Consider the following 17,402-nt stretch of genomic DNA (forward strand, 5'->3'; position numbering starts at 1 on the left):
AGCGTATTCTCCCTCCCCTCCTTTTAAAAAAGGGTGTACACACGTTAAAAAAACCCAAAAAACTACACAGATCACCTTTATGCAAGGTGAAACTTCTCAGGAAAAAGGAAATAAGCAATGGTGAGATTGTTACACATTCCCCAAAACTGAACTAAATGCAGTAATATTTATGCCTCCCTACAAGAGCAACAAGATACTTGTCAAGATTACATTTTGCAGTGTTTTGCCTTCAAGCAGCAGTTTTCAAAATGAGTAAACACAGCCCACAGGATGAGAAACTCGGTATGACAACTTTAAATCAGTACTGCATAAAGCAGATCACAGTACAAAGCTATATAAAGAAACAGCAGGAGCGGGGAAGGCTGAGCTGCTTCTAGTGGTCTAGCTGAGCACAGAATTACTTGATACTCCACACCGACCCCCAACACACTTCCACCCGCTAAGCAAGTGGGAATACATGAGTTGCACATTTGGTACAATCACAATTAGAGTTGCACACACAGAGTCATTCTCTGCTCCCTTGTGTGAGAACTCATGATTCGTCTGATTCTAGACTTCAAATCCATTTTTTCCTCATTCTGTGTCCATGAGATTCTGACATCACCCTCTTCATAAGGTTGCAGCATTTAGGAGCCCAGCACAGACCAGCTTGCCACGTATTTTGGGAATCTAGTAGACAATTATATTTTTGCCCGAAAAGCAGAGGCACAAACAGCTGGCCGTACTTCTCTGCCACATTCCGCTGCTTTCTAGGCCTTGTGAGGAGGCTCTGGGCAAAAATCCCTCCTGATGCAAATGTTCTTTGTGCTGTTGATCTTCACGTCAGAGCGCTGGGTCCTAGACACCGAAAAAGAAATCTTGCATTTGGTCTCTCATACATGTACTTAAGACAAATACCTTCATATGATCAGAGCAGTACAGATGTAGCTGAGAAGAGACAACTCTCCCCACTATCCGGACTCCAAATGCCTTACTTCAACTATTCCCTGAGCCACAGGGAGTGTCTTGTCCCCTGTAAGGACAGAGCAAACTTTGTTCCTAGACATCCTTTCTTGACTTTCCATTTAAGGGCAACAGAAAATGCTGCTTTTACCAATTATTTTTGCTTAAAAAAAAAAAAAAAAAGGAGAAAGGAGGTGGTGGTAGCATGGGACAGCAGCAGAAATGCCATCTGTAGAGTTTGTGGAAGAGAACGTCTGAGGCCCAGAGATGCAGCTGGAGAACAGTGGTAGAATTCAAAAGGGTTAGAAATTAGGATGCTGAACAGGGAGATATATTCTTATGAAAGGCCTTTCAAAGGATTTTTCTACCTTTTACAAACCCAAAATTCTTTAGGTTGGATGAATACAGAAAGCAGAGGCACCTCCTCTTACGCGAGACCATAATAAATGCAGACCAGAATAGAGAAGGGGACACAAAAAACAGCACATACAGGTGCTGAATGTTTCTTGTTTGCAAGAAAGTAAAAAAAGATCAAAGGAACATTACTGAATCTGCAACATACTAGAGACCTGCGTACATAGTAAAGTAAAACAAAACAAAAAAGCCCCATATCCTATCAACTAGAAAAGCCTGGATTGCCATTCTTAACAGCACGGTTCTGTGCCAAAATTGTCCTCCTTCAGTAGCAACAGACGAAATGTAATTAGCACTCTATCACCCCCACCCAGGAAAGCATGTAGTTGTCTCTGCGTGTAACAGTGCACGTTATGGGAAAGAGGAGAAACCAAAGATTTGGCACTTAAGTTAGAAATAACAGTAATCTGCAAGAAAAGTTAAGTGGAAAAGGAAAGTTCCTTCATGTTTCCTATGTTAACAGAAACTACTCATCAGATCTTATAGCATAAGATGGGCCAGAGAGGTCAAAGAACATTTTCTTCCAAGAACCGCATCCTAAGATCTCATTTCTAATCTTCTAAGAATTGCCAAGGAGGCAATGTCTGTGTCTTGACCACTACCCTGCACGCTTGCCCCTCCACACACACACCTGCAATCCCATGCAGAGTCTCACGTCCTTCTTGTAAAGCTCCATGAACGAAAAGCACAATAAAACACACCCTGGTCAGTCACATACAGGAGGCTGCAATCGGCAGAGTTTATGTTGGAAAGCAGTAGGGGAAGAGATCCTAAGTAAACCATACTCAAAGCTTATAACCAGTTTGGGCGCTACTCCAAGACAGAGGGCTAGCAGCAGAAGAAATCCTAGCCAAATGACTCAGATAAAATTTGAGTAATAAACTGTACTTTGGAGCCTGGCAGTGCATGCCTCTGTCTTTCACCACCGGCCGCTCCAAGTGGTTAAGCCACACTATAATTCTCTTGCTCTCTACCACAAAGTACGTGCTCAGATTCAAGAGTACTTCCTGGGTAGTGACCAAAAAGAGTTTTCACCTAATCTAAGCCAGTCAAATTGCTAGAGAAGCCTAACAGCTACAAGGGCAAGGAGACTTGAGGAAACAGCAAACACCTTCCCTGCACTCCACTGACTCTGGTCGGAAAAGCAGCACAATGACCACAGCTAACAGTAACCTCAGAGCCTAACGTCTCATCAGCAGCCTCAAGTAACGCCATCTCAATATTCATAAAGGCTTCTTCATCCCCCAGTGCACTAGCTAGATTGCAAGTACAGGGAATGCAACAGACATTAAGGTAATGACAGCTTTGCCGTCATAGGAGAAGGAGACTATACAACACCCTGAGGTACAATTGTAGCCCCAGCAGCTCTGATACCAAGAGCCCTGAAAATACAGCAGGCACACTAAGGCCCGCACCACAGCCTGATATGTGTATATACAACGCAACGGCTGTCCCCATTGCTGCATACACACACAGCTAGACCACCCTCACTGGCCTGCTCCCCTGCCAAGCAAAGAGCATAAACACTTCATCCTCACACAGCCATGGGCATGAGTAGCCCAGCCACCCCTGACTGGGGCTTGTACACCTACCTTAATGGACTTTCTTGTTCCTATACCCAAACTGGCACATACACCTGGCAGCTTGGTGCCATAGGTACGGAAATTTCTTTGCTCAAGAGGAACTGCGTGTCTGTACTATGCAGTGTCTATTATACACCAGCAATCGTAAAGACAAGTGGGTGGCAGAAATATCACCTGTTCTCTATTCATAGGACTTTCTGAAAGATTAAGATGCCCTTGTTCCCAATTAAATGTAATGGGAGGGCCTGGGCAAGCATTTAGGACAAGTAACATTAAACACAATTATTTTGTAAATTCAAGACAGAAGTATTAACAAAACCCCAAATAATAATACATTTGGGATTTGGAATTTCAATTAAAAGATGATGTTCTCTTTTGCAGCAAAGAATTCTATGCAGATCCAAAGTTGACAACGCTGGTTTAGGAAACAAGCACCAATTCTGCATTCCACTGCAAACAGCAACTGTGTTTTGAATATAGGCAGTACTCACACTCAAATTAATAAATAAAATTATCTTTTAATCTATCAAACTTTTTTCTGGGTTGAAAATCATCTACAGAGTCAGTCAAAAAAGGCTTCCTCCCTTCCTTTACCCCTTTTACCAATTGCAATTTATACTCTAAATAAGCAAAAAATAACAATATAATTGATGCTTTTCATTTCTGAGATGAGATAAAGATGCTTTCTTTGTCACCTCGGCGGGGGACTGGGTAGAAGAAAGAGGGGAAGAAATAAATCGGGCAGACCATGTCAAAAACAACAGTGATCTATGATAGCGATAGGCTGCATTTGTAAAGCTGAGTAAGCAGAAAGACATGTGAGCATTACTGGTCCCAACAGAACAAAATAGAAAAAGAAGATAAAAAACCTCAAGTTAAAATGGGCAAACATACAACTTATTATACAACACACACAAAAAGGACTTTGACATCTTCACATGATGTTTACATTTCAAGCAAAGGCTTCCTTATCCTGAACACACCTCTGTGCTGACTCAACACACCGCTGAACACACCTCTGACCCACAGACTCAACATAAAGCCATTTCTCCTTTCTCAAAAACTCAGAACAATCTTTTCCAAAGTGGGATTTTCCCAAAGTCCTCCCCCCCCAAGCACCACTCTAAAGTTAACACAGACGATGCAAGTAATGAAATAGTTGGGAAAAAAGCCTCTATGTAGGCACAAATTATCCAAGGAAGAGGCAAATTTCTGTTCTCTCCTTAGGCAAACATGTGGGAGCCCTGGCTGCTCACTTTTATAAGCACTGGGAGCAGCTAGGGACTCAAATCACTAGAGATACTTGTCAAAACAACAGTCAGAGAGCCGAGGCAGCAGCAGATTAACTCTTTCATAGTTGCTGGCTACAGCACTGGGCTTACAGCTAGAGTCTGGAGCTCACACGAATAGGATATGGCAGGGGGACAGGGCACACAGAGAAAGGCATCTGGGGCTAGACTGCTGAAAGAGCATGGGGGGGAGGGCACGCGAGGGGTGGAAGGGAAGAAGGGGAAATCAAACCTATATATTGCCCCCCCCCTTATATACATATAACATCCTTTTTCAGGAGGAGAACGTGTTTGTAGGAGAGCTCACTTTCACATCATAAATCCCCCAACTCCAAGTTTTGCCAACAAAATATACTTTTCAGCATGGGGACTATAACATTTACATTTGCATTGCAAAATTAGCAGAGTTTTTGGAATAAAACCAGAAACAAGGGAATGTTCACACCTGTCACGGTTTGTTTTCCCTCAGAAATGTCAACACAGGCTGAGACTTTTCAACTCCAGCTGGTCTCTCTAGCTGCTCCGAAGGCGATGATCCATTACGCATGCATGCACATACACACACACTCCGTGTTGTGGCATAACAACTGAACTAATTGTGACCAGCATTCAGCATTAATGAGAGATCTCACTCCTGCTGGAGAAGCCAACTTCAGCGAAAAAAATGACCTTTTCATGGACCACGCTTGGTCTGGGGATGAAGGGAGTACTGAGCAAGCAGCCCACCATTACTCTCTCCACTGAAGCAGAATCACAGCAGAAGCTCTCCAATTCACTGTTTAGGGATTATCCCTAAACAACTTTAAACCAATTTCAAATAACTTGTCTCTGAAATATAGTTCTCTGCCTGTGGCTGCCTGAGCTACACTGTTAAACAAATCTATCAGGATAAACGCAGCTTAGCTAACGTCTTTGCCAAAGACGTTACAACCTAGGTTATACTTGGTCTGTCCCTATCCAACAGACCCTCTTGCATGACCTCACATCTAAGCCAAAACAGTATCACTCTACAGGACATCCAGGACACATACATCCATTTTAAACCAGCATTAAGCGATTTAGGTAACTCTATTTAGCTTCTAAGAAATGCTCCCAGAGTCAGTTTAAATACTGATCAGAGCTAGTTCACTTCTGCCTAAAAAAGGCCCAGATCCAAGCAAATCACTGAATGACTTTGCTCTACCACCCACTTACTTTTTGATACTCTGGTACTACTATGCCCATGAACTTCCTCAGAAATGCCTTCTAAACCTGGGCTTGTAGGAGAGCGGGAAAAAAAACCTCTCAAACTGGCAGACAGAGAAGACTTAAAGTGAGTGACATTTTTCTTTTAACCTCAAGACAACCCTGTTGCTAGCAGCAAGATGCATCCTAGGGAGACCAAAATACTCCGAGTCATGAAATGGGGCAATGACCCCAGCATCACTGCTGGATGCCACCTCTGCCACAATGACAGCCCGGCTCCTGGAAGTCTCAGCATTTTGATTTACATATCTCTGCTTTGCACTTCCACTCCAAACTGCTCCATAAAACTGCTGAGTGCTGTTCAGCAGTTACTTCCTTCCACAAATATGAGGCCTTTACACAAGGTAATGGTGTTTTTTCCTCTTCGTAACACAGAACCCCATTTCCAAAGCCCATTAGCAAGCCTTCTGGCTGACAGGCCTACTCAAGAGAACACCAGCTCAGCTATCCAGGTCTTTCAGCAAATAGGTGCAAGGTTCCTACCTTGTGTAGCCCAGAAAATGCTGACAGATGCAGAAGGCACATCTTTGCTCTTTATCCAGCTGTTGTTGCGGTGCCTACTCCATGCAGAGATGACACAGAAATAATCCCCTCTGTCACTTTCGGAAGTCCACTGAATTCGTAAACTGAAGGTGTCAACAGCTTTTTTAGAGAAGATTATTTCCCCGTTCTGAGTCCGCTCTCTGCTCCTGTCCCCAAGCAGCAGAGTCCAGTCTGCATACATCGTGGCCAGGAGTTCCTCTGTCACCACATCGTCACTGCGCAGGCGCTGCCTGTAGTACCAGGAAACTGTGAAGCGGATGTTTGCTTCCGTGTCCTGTGCATTTGTGATCCTGCAATTGAGCTCTGTGGGGTCATCTGAAAACTTGGGTGTTTTAGAGGCATTCAGAAACACCTCATAGTCTGGCTCTGCAGGAGAGGAAACCCAGAACAAAGAGGTTAGAAGCTACAAGCAGAAGGGAGAAAGTGCCAGAGCTTATTAAGAAATACTAACTTCTAACATCCAGTCTGTGAAAGCACCTGAGCTAGAAGCCAAATGCCAGAATATACATTTTTCTTACAAGACCTGGGGACTGGGAACTTGGAGTCCAGCTCTCAGATTTGCACCAGTCTGACACAAGTACACCTAGGCCTGCATTTCCAAACAAGACCTTTCGTTTCGTATGTCTAGTCAGACCATTTCAGAAAAATCAGGACTAAGATCTTGTCGAGCAAAATCATTCCCTTCTTTAGGCCTGGCTCCAAGAACCCACCATGTAGGTTCGGTTTCATCCCAGCCAGTCACCTTTTGCACATGTTCAAATGCCTGGGGCAGCCTGCAGCAACAGGACACTGGTTATTCTTTAGCTTTGGACTGACCAGAGACATCCTATTTCCCCAATTTCTCTCCAGGATAAGAGGCCATTTCCCATCCTGAAATGCCTTCTTTTCCACATTTAACCACCCTATCATGTCTCTACAATACAGTTTAAGAACGTTAAAAAACAACCCAAAAACCAAACACCTCACCTATCCACCAAAACCACGGGGCATGGATAGCACCATTGGCACTGGCTACAGGCAGCACCAATAGTGGTACACAGTGAATTTCAATGGGCAGCATAATAAATACTAAATAGGTTAATAGTCAAAGATGCATAGATCAGAAGAGCTTCACAGTCTGAATAGAGAAGTACGTGCTGTACAGCTATGAGGCTGGAATATCTCAAGCTTGAAAAGGAGTGCCTGAAATTCATGCGTTAAGAATGGGGCTGTTGTATTTAAATCTGAAATAGCTGGCTGTCCAAAGCCTAAAAGTGATAAGGCAGCCACATGACTATTTTCTCTCAGACTACAGAGATAGTAAAGGAAAAAGATTACAGCAAGAACCTCATACCACAAAGGAAATACATATTTATTTACTAGTATTAGAATATTTTTCTGTCTTGCTGTCTACTATAACTCAGAAAAAAGACTAGCTTTCCAACTGTTCGGCCAAGACTCATCACGTGGCTTTTACATCGTAAGTGTATTCAGCGCTCTATATTTATTTCTTGCTTTATGTTTTATTTGGCATTTTGCCCTCCTAGAAACAATTAACGAAAGCTATAATTGGGACAGAGAAGGCAATCCAAGGCTAAAATTCGGCTTAGCTCACCAATGAGCCAAGATAATAAAGCATCTTAATAGAACTGCTGTGCAAACTGTGTATGCACATGCACTTTTGGACTTCAGATGCAAAGGATAAAAACAATTGTATCAAGCAAGCTGGCTGCTATGTCAGCTTGCAGAAAAGATCTCTCACCGTTGTGTTATGCATGCAGTGTCCTTGCATCTAGCAAGAACAAGGGCATTGATACACACCAGACACTAGAGTACATAGTGATACTAATGGTGAGTTTCTGCAGTGTTAGGTAACACATAAGCATAAAAGTATTATTTACATAAGACCGTAGTACCTACTACCAGTGGACATAAGTGCAGATTTCTGTGCATTTTCAGTATAAGTAAGGCAAAATAAAAAGAAAATGCCCAGAATTCCTCTGCTGCAACCAAGGCATAAATTATTAATGGTGGCCAAAATCCACGTTTGGTCTAAGTCCCCATAGATCCTACAGCTACGCTACTCCTGTCTCATTCACAAAAGACCAGTCTTCCCCCGGGGCCTCTTGATATATTGCTCACGCTCTGCAATTTTCTTATCATTCCTCCTCGCCTCCCCTTCCCCCCCAAAAAAGAGGGCATTCAAGACAAATTAATATTTTCACAGCAACAAGGACTATGAAAGCAGAAACTCTTCTCTAGACAGGAACACAAGAAGGAAAAAGCTGCAAGAAACTCGAATTCTTAGAAAATCACTTCAGTTTTGTTTTATTTTCAGGCAGGGGAAGGACTGCTAAGAAGAGAGTTTTGGCTTTGACAGCACCGCTCCAGATAGGCGCTTCACCCTGACAGATACTTAAACAGAGGATTTAGAAAGAATAAAAGCTGGCTGGATAAACCTCATTCCTCCACTCGGTCAGCTGTCAAAGAACAGCCTCACTGACAGTTCAATGACTTAATACTCCAACAGTCCTTAACTTCCATTAAGGAGGAGGAGTTGGTGAATTCTGAATGCAGTTGAAAACCTCAAATGCTGAAAATTTATTCTACTTTCCCTTGCCCTAGCAACCAAGCATCTGCTGAAGAGCAGATTTTATTCTCTCCTGTTCCCAAATAATGCCAAATTGGAATGGAAAGAGTAAGGAATAGTCCTACAGGTATGGGCACTATGAGAGAGTACATGAGCATGCAGTGCACCTGTGCCCACGTGAACATGTGTGCATGCATGCACATGCACACAAGCGGGGGAAAGAGGGAACACTCACCAGTTGAATGTGCAATTTGAATGGCTGAATGAGGACAGGAAATTAAGACATTCATCACTTGCACGCTTCTAGCACACATTACAAGTATACTTGGAAACAGCCACGGCTCAACTGCTCTGTACAACGCTAAAATGCAAAATTTGAAGTCATTGTCACTGGGATTTAACCTTGTGACACAGCTGTTTATTTCTGAAAACTAGGCTTCAGAGCAGGCTCTCTATATGCTGGTCTCATTCAGCACTTTTATGTTGGAGGAGCTCTGCCTTTGTTACTGGACACTACCACCAGGTTCTGATGACAAGAGTCTCTGAAGAGGTACTTTGAGAGTGTTTAGGCCCGGATACTTGCATCCAGTCAAAGCTGGGAACAAACACCAAGTACTACAGCTCTGCCAGTTCTCCCCCAGCTCACATCTAGGTTCATTCATGCTTCCAACACAACCAATATTTTGTGAATTTTAGCAGGTGTAGATACCTTACCTACAGCATCCTGCAACACCATTCTGAGTTTCATTGCTTCTAAATTGAAGCTATTCTCTCCCAAAGATTAAACTAGGAGACAGGATGGGTAGGCTGACATGTGTAGAGCTATGCCTAAAACGACAGGCTGTTTAGAAGTTTTGCTGGAGTTTCATTTTTAGTATTTCTACCAAGTAACTTTACTTCTAAGAATATTTGCATAAAGAGAGATCTCCAAAGCTTAAGAGTTCAGCTGGGATAATGCAAAACAAAAGCTTTACAATCTGCAGCATGCATATGAGACAGTGGATCTCCCAAACAGATTTGTCTTGGGAAAGGGGTGTAGGTAAAGATAGCGTCAGCCTGCTCTTGTAAGCCAGGTAGATCAGATAAGCCTGTTGAATCTCTTACCTACAGCTTCTGTTCCTCATTCAGTCAACAAGTCTTAAATGAACAACTGTTAAACACAGCTGCTTCTAACCAGCCCCTTGCAAAAAAATGTGGACATTGACGTATTAGAGCTGTAAGAAAGGAAAACCACCAAAAACAACTGGGGGATAAAGGAAGGAGAGAATAAAGAGATCGTCAAGTTTAAATAGATTTTTTTCCCCCACTGGTGAATTAAAAGAACTTGCCCGCAGAAATGCTGAAGTAACATATGCAAGCCTTAACTTCAAGTGCACAAATAATCCTTTGCTCATCCAAAAGGCTAAAAAACCACTCATCTCTAGGATTGAATGATGAAGAATGCACCACACTGAGTGGGACGTTAAATACTGCAGGAAAATCTGTTTTAGTGGCCACTATGCTAATCAACACCACTAGCATTAAGTTAGCCACAAGCCAGGTCTCTCTCACTCAGTCACACTACTCAACAGCTATGTGACATGCTCTCGTAAAATGGACTTGTGTGTTGAGGGAGGAGAATAAACCAGTACAAAGTCATGTTCTATCCTAAATCCATCAGTAGGATGTGGTGTCTCTCTAGTGATTAAGACAACAAAACAAAACCCCAACAACTTTGAAAGTTATTAGTGTTCATTATGAAGTTTCCATTATAAATAATTTTTATGGTATAAGACTCAAAAATCAGGGGAAGCATCTACTATCACCGTGTTCAGAGCTCAGAGAGAATGCCTGTTGCTGGATCAGAGCCCTACTAATAGTACGAGGGAGGTGAAAGGGGACAACATGACAACAGGGGCAGCTTCAGCCCCTGGAAAACAAGGCAGGCTTTTAAGTTCTATTTTGCAAATGCAGACTGTTCAATGACACTAGAAAGCGGAGTGCATGGGTGGGACGTGTGGTAAGAGATCCTAAAACCCTATAATGTACAAACACAAAACCCCATAGGATAGATCAGGATTTTTATATGTGGGGGAGAGATATCCTACATATAGACGATAGATGCAAACAAGAGAGAAACTTGCGCAGAAGAGATTCTGCAAGGTCCTCTCCCTTTTCTGATGGGACCAAGGAATGAGTGGTACGTTACCCATGAAGTCTGAAAGCAGAATCACTCACCTAATGCTGTCACCACCACACTGACTGGTGCAGATGTCCTCTCCACCACCTTATGCCAGCTCCCGTTGTGCAATGGTACCCAGACAGCTGCTTGGCAGAAGTAGTAGCCAGAGTCTTCCACATCCACATCACGCACCAACAGGCGGTAAGAATTCCTATCTATATGGCTCAGGCTGATGAGAGTTGAATCACTGACAACAGAATCACGGTCCATGCTTAGCAAAACCTGAGCATCTGACAAGGTATCATCAGGTGACACAGAAAAATACCACATCAGCTCCGCTTGGAAAATACCACTCCTGTCTGTTGTGATGTTGCATGTAAGATCCAGGGAGTCTCTTTCAGTCACAGACACATTGCTTGTTGAGATAACCACATCTAGAGCTTAGAAATGAAGACACAAAAATTCAAACAAAAAAAATTTTTTTTTTTTTTTAAAAAGAATCCACTGTAAGTTATCCAGGACTTCACATTATATTACAGAAGCTTCTGAAGTAGCCCAGTAGCCCTACCTTCAAATGCCTGTTGGATATTGAGCTGCATAATCTATTACAAGGGAAGTACACATTATCAGTCAAGCAAGGGATGCGTGATGAGGGCAGGGGGACAAGGGGAGGAAGAACAGGGTTTTTATAACTCAACAGCAACTGGTCCATGAAGGCTTTGTCCCAGTCTCAGACCACACGTCACCTTCACACAGCAGGAAAACGAGTACAGGATTTTCCATTCTCTCAGGAGGGTCAAGGTGTTTTGGGACTATCTCTCAGTAGAGAAAGTGTCCACCGAAATCACTAGGAACTACATCAGAACTCAACTTGGTTTCTGCTGAAATGGTTTTGAGCTCCTCTAACAGAACAGATTTAGATGAGAAGCAGCCACAGCCATGTTGGAGTCCTGACTGACCTCAGGTTATGCTGCAGAAACCTGAAACGGAAGCAAACAGAAGGCAGCAGTAACTCCTTATACTGCTGACTCCTCCACTTACTGCTGTGACCAACACACACTGGGGACTTTAAAACAATGCCAATAGCTGCTTCAAACACATTTAACAAACTCCTCCACTGGCCAGTGAATATTTTTAACATACATAGCATATATGGTCATAGCCAGCATTCAAATGGGACCTTCTGCACTCTGTAGGTCACCAGGCTGGCCACAGCTTTTTTAAAAGAAAGCCATAGGATGAAAGTGTCAAGACCAGCAGTAGAAAAGCTGGCCTTAGTTACTGGTGGAAGTGAACCAGGGGCGCTATGTGTGTTGTTTGTAAACAGCGGAAATCATTCACCAAGTTACCTGGCCACCACATGTCTTCACTTGCTCATTCCCTCATTCTACATTGCCTAAAGATTAGATTTGGATTTCAGTGCAGCACCATTCCCACAGTGTGTAATGCAGCTGCTCTTTAAGTCTCAACTGAGGCCAGCAGACAGGGCTGCTACAGCAGTGGCTCTTTGCAGCAGATCTAAGGCCAAGACCATGACAAAAAATACAGATTCCTGCTTTAAACAGGCAGCTATGTCTCCGGTGCAGATTAGTAACTTCTATGTAAAACCATGTTCTGCTACATAATAGGAAGCCATCTGTAACAGCTTTCTAGGATTATCATCGGGAATGAGAGACAACATATAAAGGCCAGAGCCAAGCTGAGTAGACACAACTATTGCCAATAAACCCAAGCAATACTCATCTCGCCACTCACCACTTGATAGCACAGAGCAGCCAAACTGAACGGAGGGTAGCAAGCCCCACCTGAGTGGTAAAGCAAAGCCAGCTGTCTGACGAGTATCTCATTGGGACTTCCCTCGCTGTCTTATCACGGGATTGGAATCAGTAGGAAAACCTAGTTAATTCAACAGACTAATACCAAAACACAAAATAAGACTCATCTGCAAGGTTAAGAGCAGCATTTCTCCAAGGAACACTTCTGTCTTCATGAAATAGTGACGGGCATTCAGAATCTGGCAGTAGATGCATACAGAGGGACTCTAAGAGAGTTTACCCATATGTATATTCTCAATGCTCCTTTTTTGGTTACAGACATGTCTGAAGGCCTCACTTAGGGTTATATACCTGTTGTGCAAGGCACTATTAAAAAAAAGACATACGAGAACAAAGTCAGGCCCAAAGACGTCATGATTTTAGGAGATGAAAGTGATGGGCAAGTAGATAGAAGAGCAACAACAGAAAAAAAAACCCACACAGTTACACAAGTAACCTGTGCATGACTTTTTTCATTAGATATGATAAAATTTAAAAAAAAAAAAAAAAAAAAAAATTTTCTACAAATTCAACTCTACAGTTTACAGCAGGTGAGAATGAGGGAAGTGCAACAACCAGGCACACCATTTACAACTCAAGTTCATTTTAGCATGCAAGTGCAGAGATTTCAGATGTCAGCACAAGATGCTCTTCAAGTCCTACTACAGGATGTGTGTGTAAAAATTTCCACAACATTTTGCTGGAGAATAACTTATCCCATTTAGCGTAACTTTAAAAAAAGCCTTCATTCCCCTGACAAAATGCCAGCGCTGCCAATGACTGAGCTAAAAATGAAGGCAAAACAACCCTAAACAAAAAAACAAACAAAAAAACCACAAACAAACAAAACCACACACCCAAACTACACTAAAAACTGCACTACTACTGCTCCTGACCATCCTCACCCTGTTTTCAGCCACTGATTAAACCCCACCTACTTAAACCAAACACTCTAAAAGTGCAACAAAATAGAGAATTACAGCTCTTAATTAAGTAAGCCCTGCCTCAGCAGAGAGCACCTGCAAACTTTACTGTGTAACAGACACCCTGAAAAAGAGGGGGCAGATTGATCCTGTCAAATTTCACAGGCTAAGTACCACCTGGACACTAAAACTACATCCAAACGAGCTAGCCAAAAAACCCAGCAGTTCTGGGTTCTCCCTATAGTGACTAAAGGATTACAAAAATGAAGATATCCTTACTGTCTGAACACTTCTAAAATATCGTTATAATCTCACATTTCTGAGGGACCATCATTGCCTGTTCTTCCACCTATTGAGTGACAAGAAGCGTCCTGCTTTCCCTCCTCCAACTAGCAGTGGTAATGCTAACACAATTAAGTGCTTAGTGCAACTACTCCTGAAATCTATACGAACAGGGATATCTGGATATCCTCAGCGCAGCACTATATGTATTTTGTCTCCTTAGTCAAGCATGCAATGATGTGTTTAACAGAACCATTACTGGCTTGACCCCTGCCAATACAGTGGAGCAATCAGACCAGTGATCCAGTATCAGTGATAAAAATCACTGGATAATTTGTCGTGTTAAATTATCACTGCCTTCCTCCTTTCTCTTGATCGGTGTATGCTATTTTAATAAACAACGTACAGAAAAACTTCACATCTGTCACTGAATCACAAGCCACTTTTACAGGGGAAGTGCAGTTGTTTAGTGCTATGGGACAACCCTATGTCAATGATAGAGCAGAGGGAAGGTTTGGGGTGCTCAGGGATTAAATACAATGTTTATTTAAGAAATAAAAAAAACAGAAGCAATCTGAAGTGAACTAAGGATGAGATAAAATCTAGCTCTAGGCATCTAAGATGTTCCAGTCAATCCTTCCATGCCATCATCCCCTTCTTCCCCAAAATAAAAGCTAGAAAAATTATGCTAAGCATTTTCTATCGACTCGGACGTAAATAGGCCAGCTATTCAAACAGCCCTCTAGGTTCTCCTGGAATGTATCCTCATTTAGTTCAGCTTACCCAATTTCTGCTCTCAGAGTACCACAGTCTGGACACAGCACTGCTGTAGCTACGACCTGTGACCCCAGCCCATCAGTAACACTCACCAGTCCGTTGGATTGCCACACTTGCTATATCCACGCTCTTCTCCTGAATCTTCTGCCATGAGCTATCTGCCCCTCTCACCCACTCGCTCACGAGACACCTGTAGGCACCCCCATCCACCGACGAGGCCTGGGATACAGATAACTGATACGTGTCATTCGCTCCTGTGTCCAAGCGGATATCTCCATCATGGTAGCGCTCTTCATAGCCAGGGCCTGGTTGGAATTTGCCCTCATGAGTCAAAGATAGGATGTCCCGCCACATAGATCCATTTTTGATCTGCCAAGTCACATGCAGGTGAGTGTGCTCTGGTGAGATGGTAATTGCTGAGCAGCGCAACTTGAAGGAGTCACCCTCAGACAGCCTGAGAGACATTGAGGAACGTGCTTTTGAACCACTCACCAATAAGCCATCGGAAATCACTATTTTAAAAAAAAAAAAAAAAAAGAAAGACCAAAAGACACAAGCATCATAAAACGGAAGCAAGGAGAGCATACCCACACTGACCTGTTCAGATATGAGGCAGTAAAACTACCACAGAGCAACACCTGGCCAATCATTCCTTCTTCCACACATAAATATATTCCAGGAACAAGGAAATTCAGCTGAAAAATCCATTAAAGGAAGTCCTCCACTTTAAACAAGCCAAGACAAGCATTCAAATTCATTTATCCTTCCCCTTGCTTTAGTTTCTCATCCAAACATCATCATTCTGACTATTCCCATCCAGAACCATCTTGATTTTCATGGGAGTAAAAGATAAGACACTTGAAAAAAATAGTCTCCCAAGTTGTTACTGAAGAACCCTAAATGAGAGAGCAAAGCTAGGGCATGAGTGCAGTATCAACATGCTAAAGGGGAAAAGGAAGATGACTTCCTTCATATAGAAAGATCCCTAAATGACACTATAAATAAGAGAGAGCAGAGAGGCTGTGTTTTTTACCTGAAGTTAGCCTCTCTACCCAGAGGCTTAGGGACATTAAATATTTGCAGACATCTTCAGGAAAGCCACTGTTTAGTTTTCCCATTTTTATTTACATATTTACTAGACAGAAAAAAGGAAAGTGGTGCTTATAGTAAACAGCCTCTCTTCACTTCTTCACCTCACTTGCCTTTGCTATCATACTTCCCAATTTTCGATTTTGGCTTTAGAATTAAACAGGAACAGGGAGAAGAAAAAGAAAAAAAAAAATCACAATGCTCATAAGCAGTAGAAATTCAACATTCTTAAGGGTACATCTATAATCAATATCAAAAACAAATTTAGAGCACACCTCACTCTTCAGAAATACCTTTCACTTGGACCTCTGCATCATAATTTCCCTGAACGGTGGCATCAGTGCTGGGCGTGGAGCATTTGTATCTCCCTTGATCAGTTGACTGGATGTTTCTAATCACAAGTTCCACAGCATCGTTGCTGCTCCGTCTCAGTTTGATATCCCCATGGCCCACGCGTTTTTGGTACTCCTCAGAGGTGAATGTAGAATCCCAGGTACTCACTATACGCACAAAGTCAGTGTCCCGGGAGAACTCCCAGTCAAAGTTCTGTTCACTGGGTCCATCGTAGTCACTAACGCTGCAAGGGATCACCACCTCTGTGCCCACAACTCGAATAAGAGGACCTTTGGGAACCCTCACAACACGTCCTCTGCAGAAAGCTAGGCAGGAGAATAAAGAGAGAGAGAGAACACACAGTTAACAAAGGAATTACCAGGATAGACTTTGACCAAAAAAACCTATGAAATAGAATAGGGCACCCCACTCTGCAGAAAGCTAGAACCAGTAAGAGCAATACTTCCCATTAACATTTAATCTCACTGGAGCAGGAGCCCTAAACACACCATTTTTAGTGGGGGCAATCGCTTATTTAGTAACACATTAGGTAACGAAATACTGAGGGAGAGAAAATTGCCATAAGAATGGCAAGTCGACTTTCTCCAAAAATGAACATAAATCACTTCTGCCCTGAAGGGTCATGGCTTCTCTAATACAGGTGAGCTTCCTTGCCTTCCTAATTCATTTAAAAGGAAGAACTGATTTCAACAGACACAGTTTGCTTGAACAGATTTCTGCAACCACACCTGTTTATAGCACAGACTTCCTCTTTGGTGGAAGTCCCAGAACATGGGAGCATGAGCAGAACAGGCTCCCTCCAGAGCAGAGGAGCACACAGTGTTGAAACCCTGTTTTCTGGGACTGTCTCGCTAGAAGGATAGAACAACAACAGCAGTTCTCTGCAGAAGGCTGGCAAAGCAGTATGTTATGCTCCAGGCAAAAGTCTGAACCACTTAAACTAGCCAGAGGACCTGGCAAAGACGCAGCAGGAGACTTTTCTGGTTGATTAGGCTCTGTAGCCCAAAGAATAACCCCAGCAGCTGCACATGGATTTTGGCAGGTTCTTACTTCCCAAAAGAGCAAACTGCTTTAATTCATAGTTCCAACCAGAGAATTCTTTTCAGAAAGAGAGGGGTACTATCTAAACTCAGTCTCCAAACCTGAACATCCTACTGCATCCCACCAGCTCCATATCCATAGCAAAATATTTTAGCAGCCAGGCAGAACAGAAGCCAGAACACTGAAGGACAGATCTTGCTAAAACCAAGTAGATGACCATAACAACATCAAAAGCAGTTGGACCAAAAGGTTGATCTGAGATACCACAGAGGCAAAGCCAAATTTAAACAAACAACCCCCCAACACACAAAATCCAGCAACCCACAACTGCTCTAATCCACCAGCTACATTGGGAAAGCCACCAGCTAGTGACATC

The 17,402-nt window shown here is 42.8% G+C and overlaps 1 protein-coding gene across 1 annotated transcript in view; it reads right to left on the minus strand.

Annotated features, from left to right (window-relative positions):
• The window catches only part of PTGFRN (prostaglandin F2 receptor inhibitor), a gene marked incomplete at both ends in the record, with an annotated part of 29,334 nt that extends 13,028 nt beyond the window's left edge, over positions 1–16,306 (minus strand). The window contains 4 exons of the mRNA XM_009573657.1: positions 5,957–6,382; positions 10,803–11,186; positions 14,635–15,054; positions 15,925–16,306. Coding sequence (XP_009571952.1) covers positions 5,957–6,382; positions 10,803–11,186; positions 14,635–15,054; positions 15,925–16,306 — 1,612 coding nt within the window. The remainder of the gene's footprint in view (positions 1–5,956; positions 6,383–10,802; positions 11,187–14,634; positions 15,055–15,924) is intronic.
• Between the last annotated feature and the right edge of the window lie 1,096 nt (positions 16,307–17,402).

This window comes from Fulmarus glacialis, unplaced genomic scaffold (assembly GCF_000690835.1).
Source record: "Fulmarus glacialis isolate BGI_N327 unplaced genomic scaffold, ASM69083v1 scaffold45172, whole genome shotgun sequence".
Classification (NCBI taxonomy): domain Eukaryota; kingdom Metazoa; phylum Chordata; class Aves; order Procellariiformes; family Procellariidae; genus Fulmarus; species Fulmarus glacialis.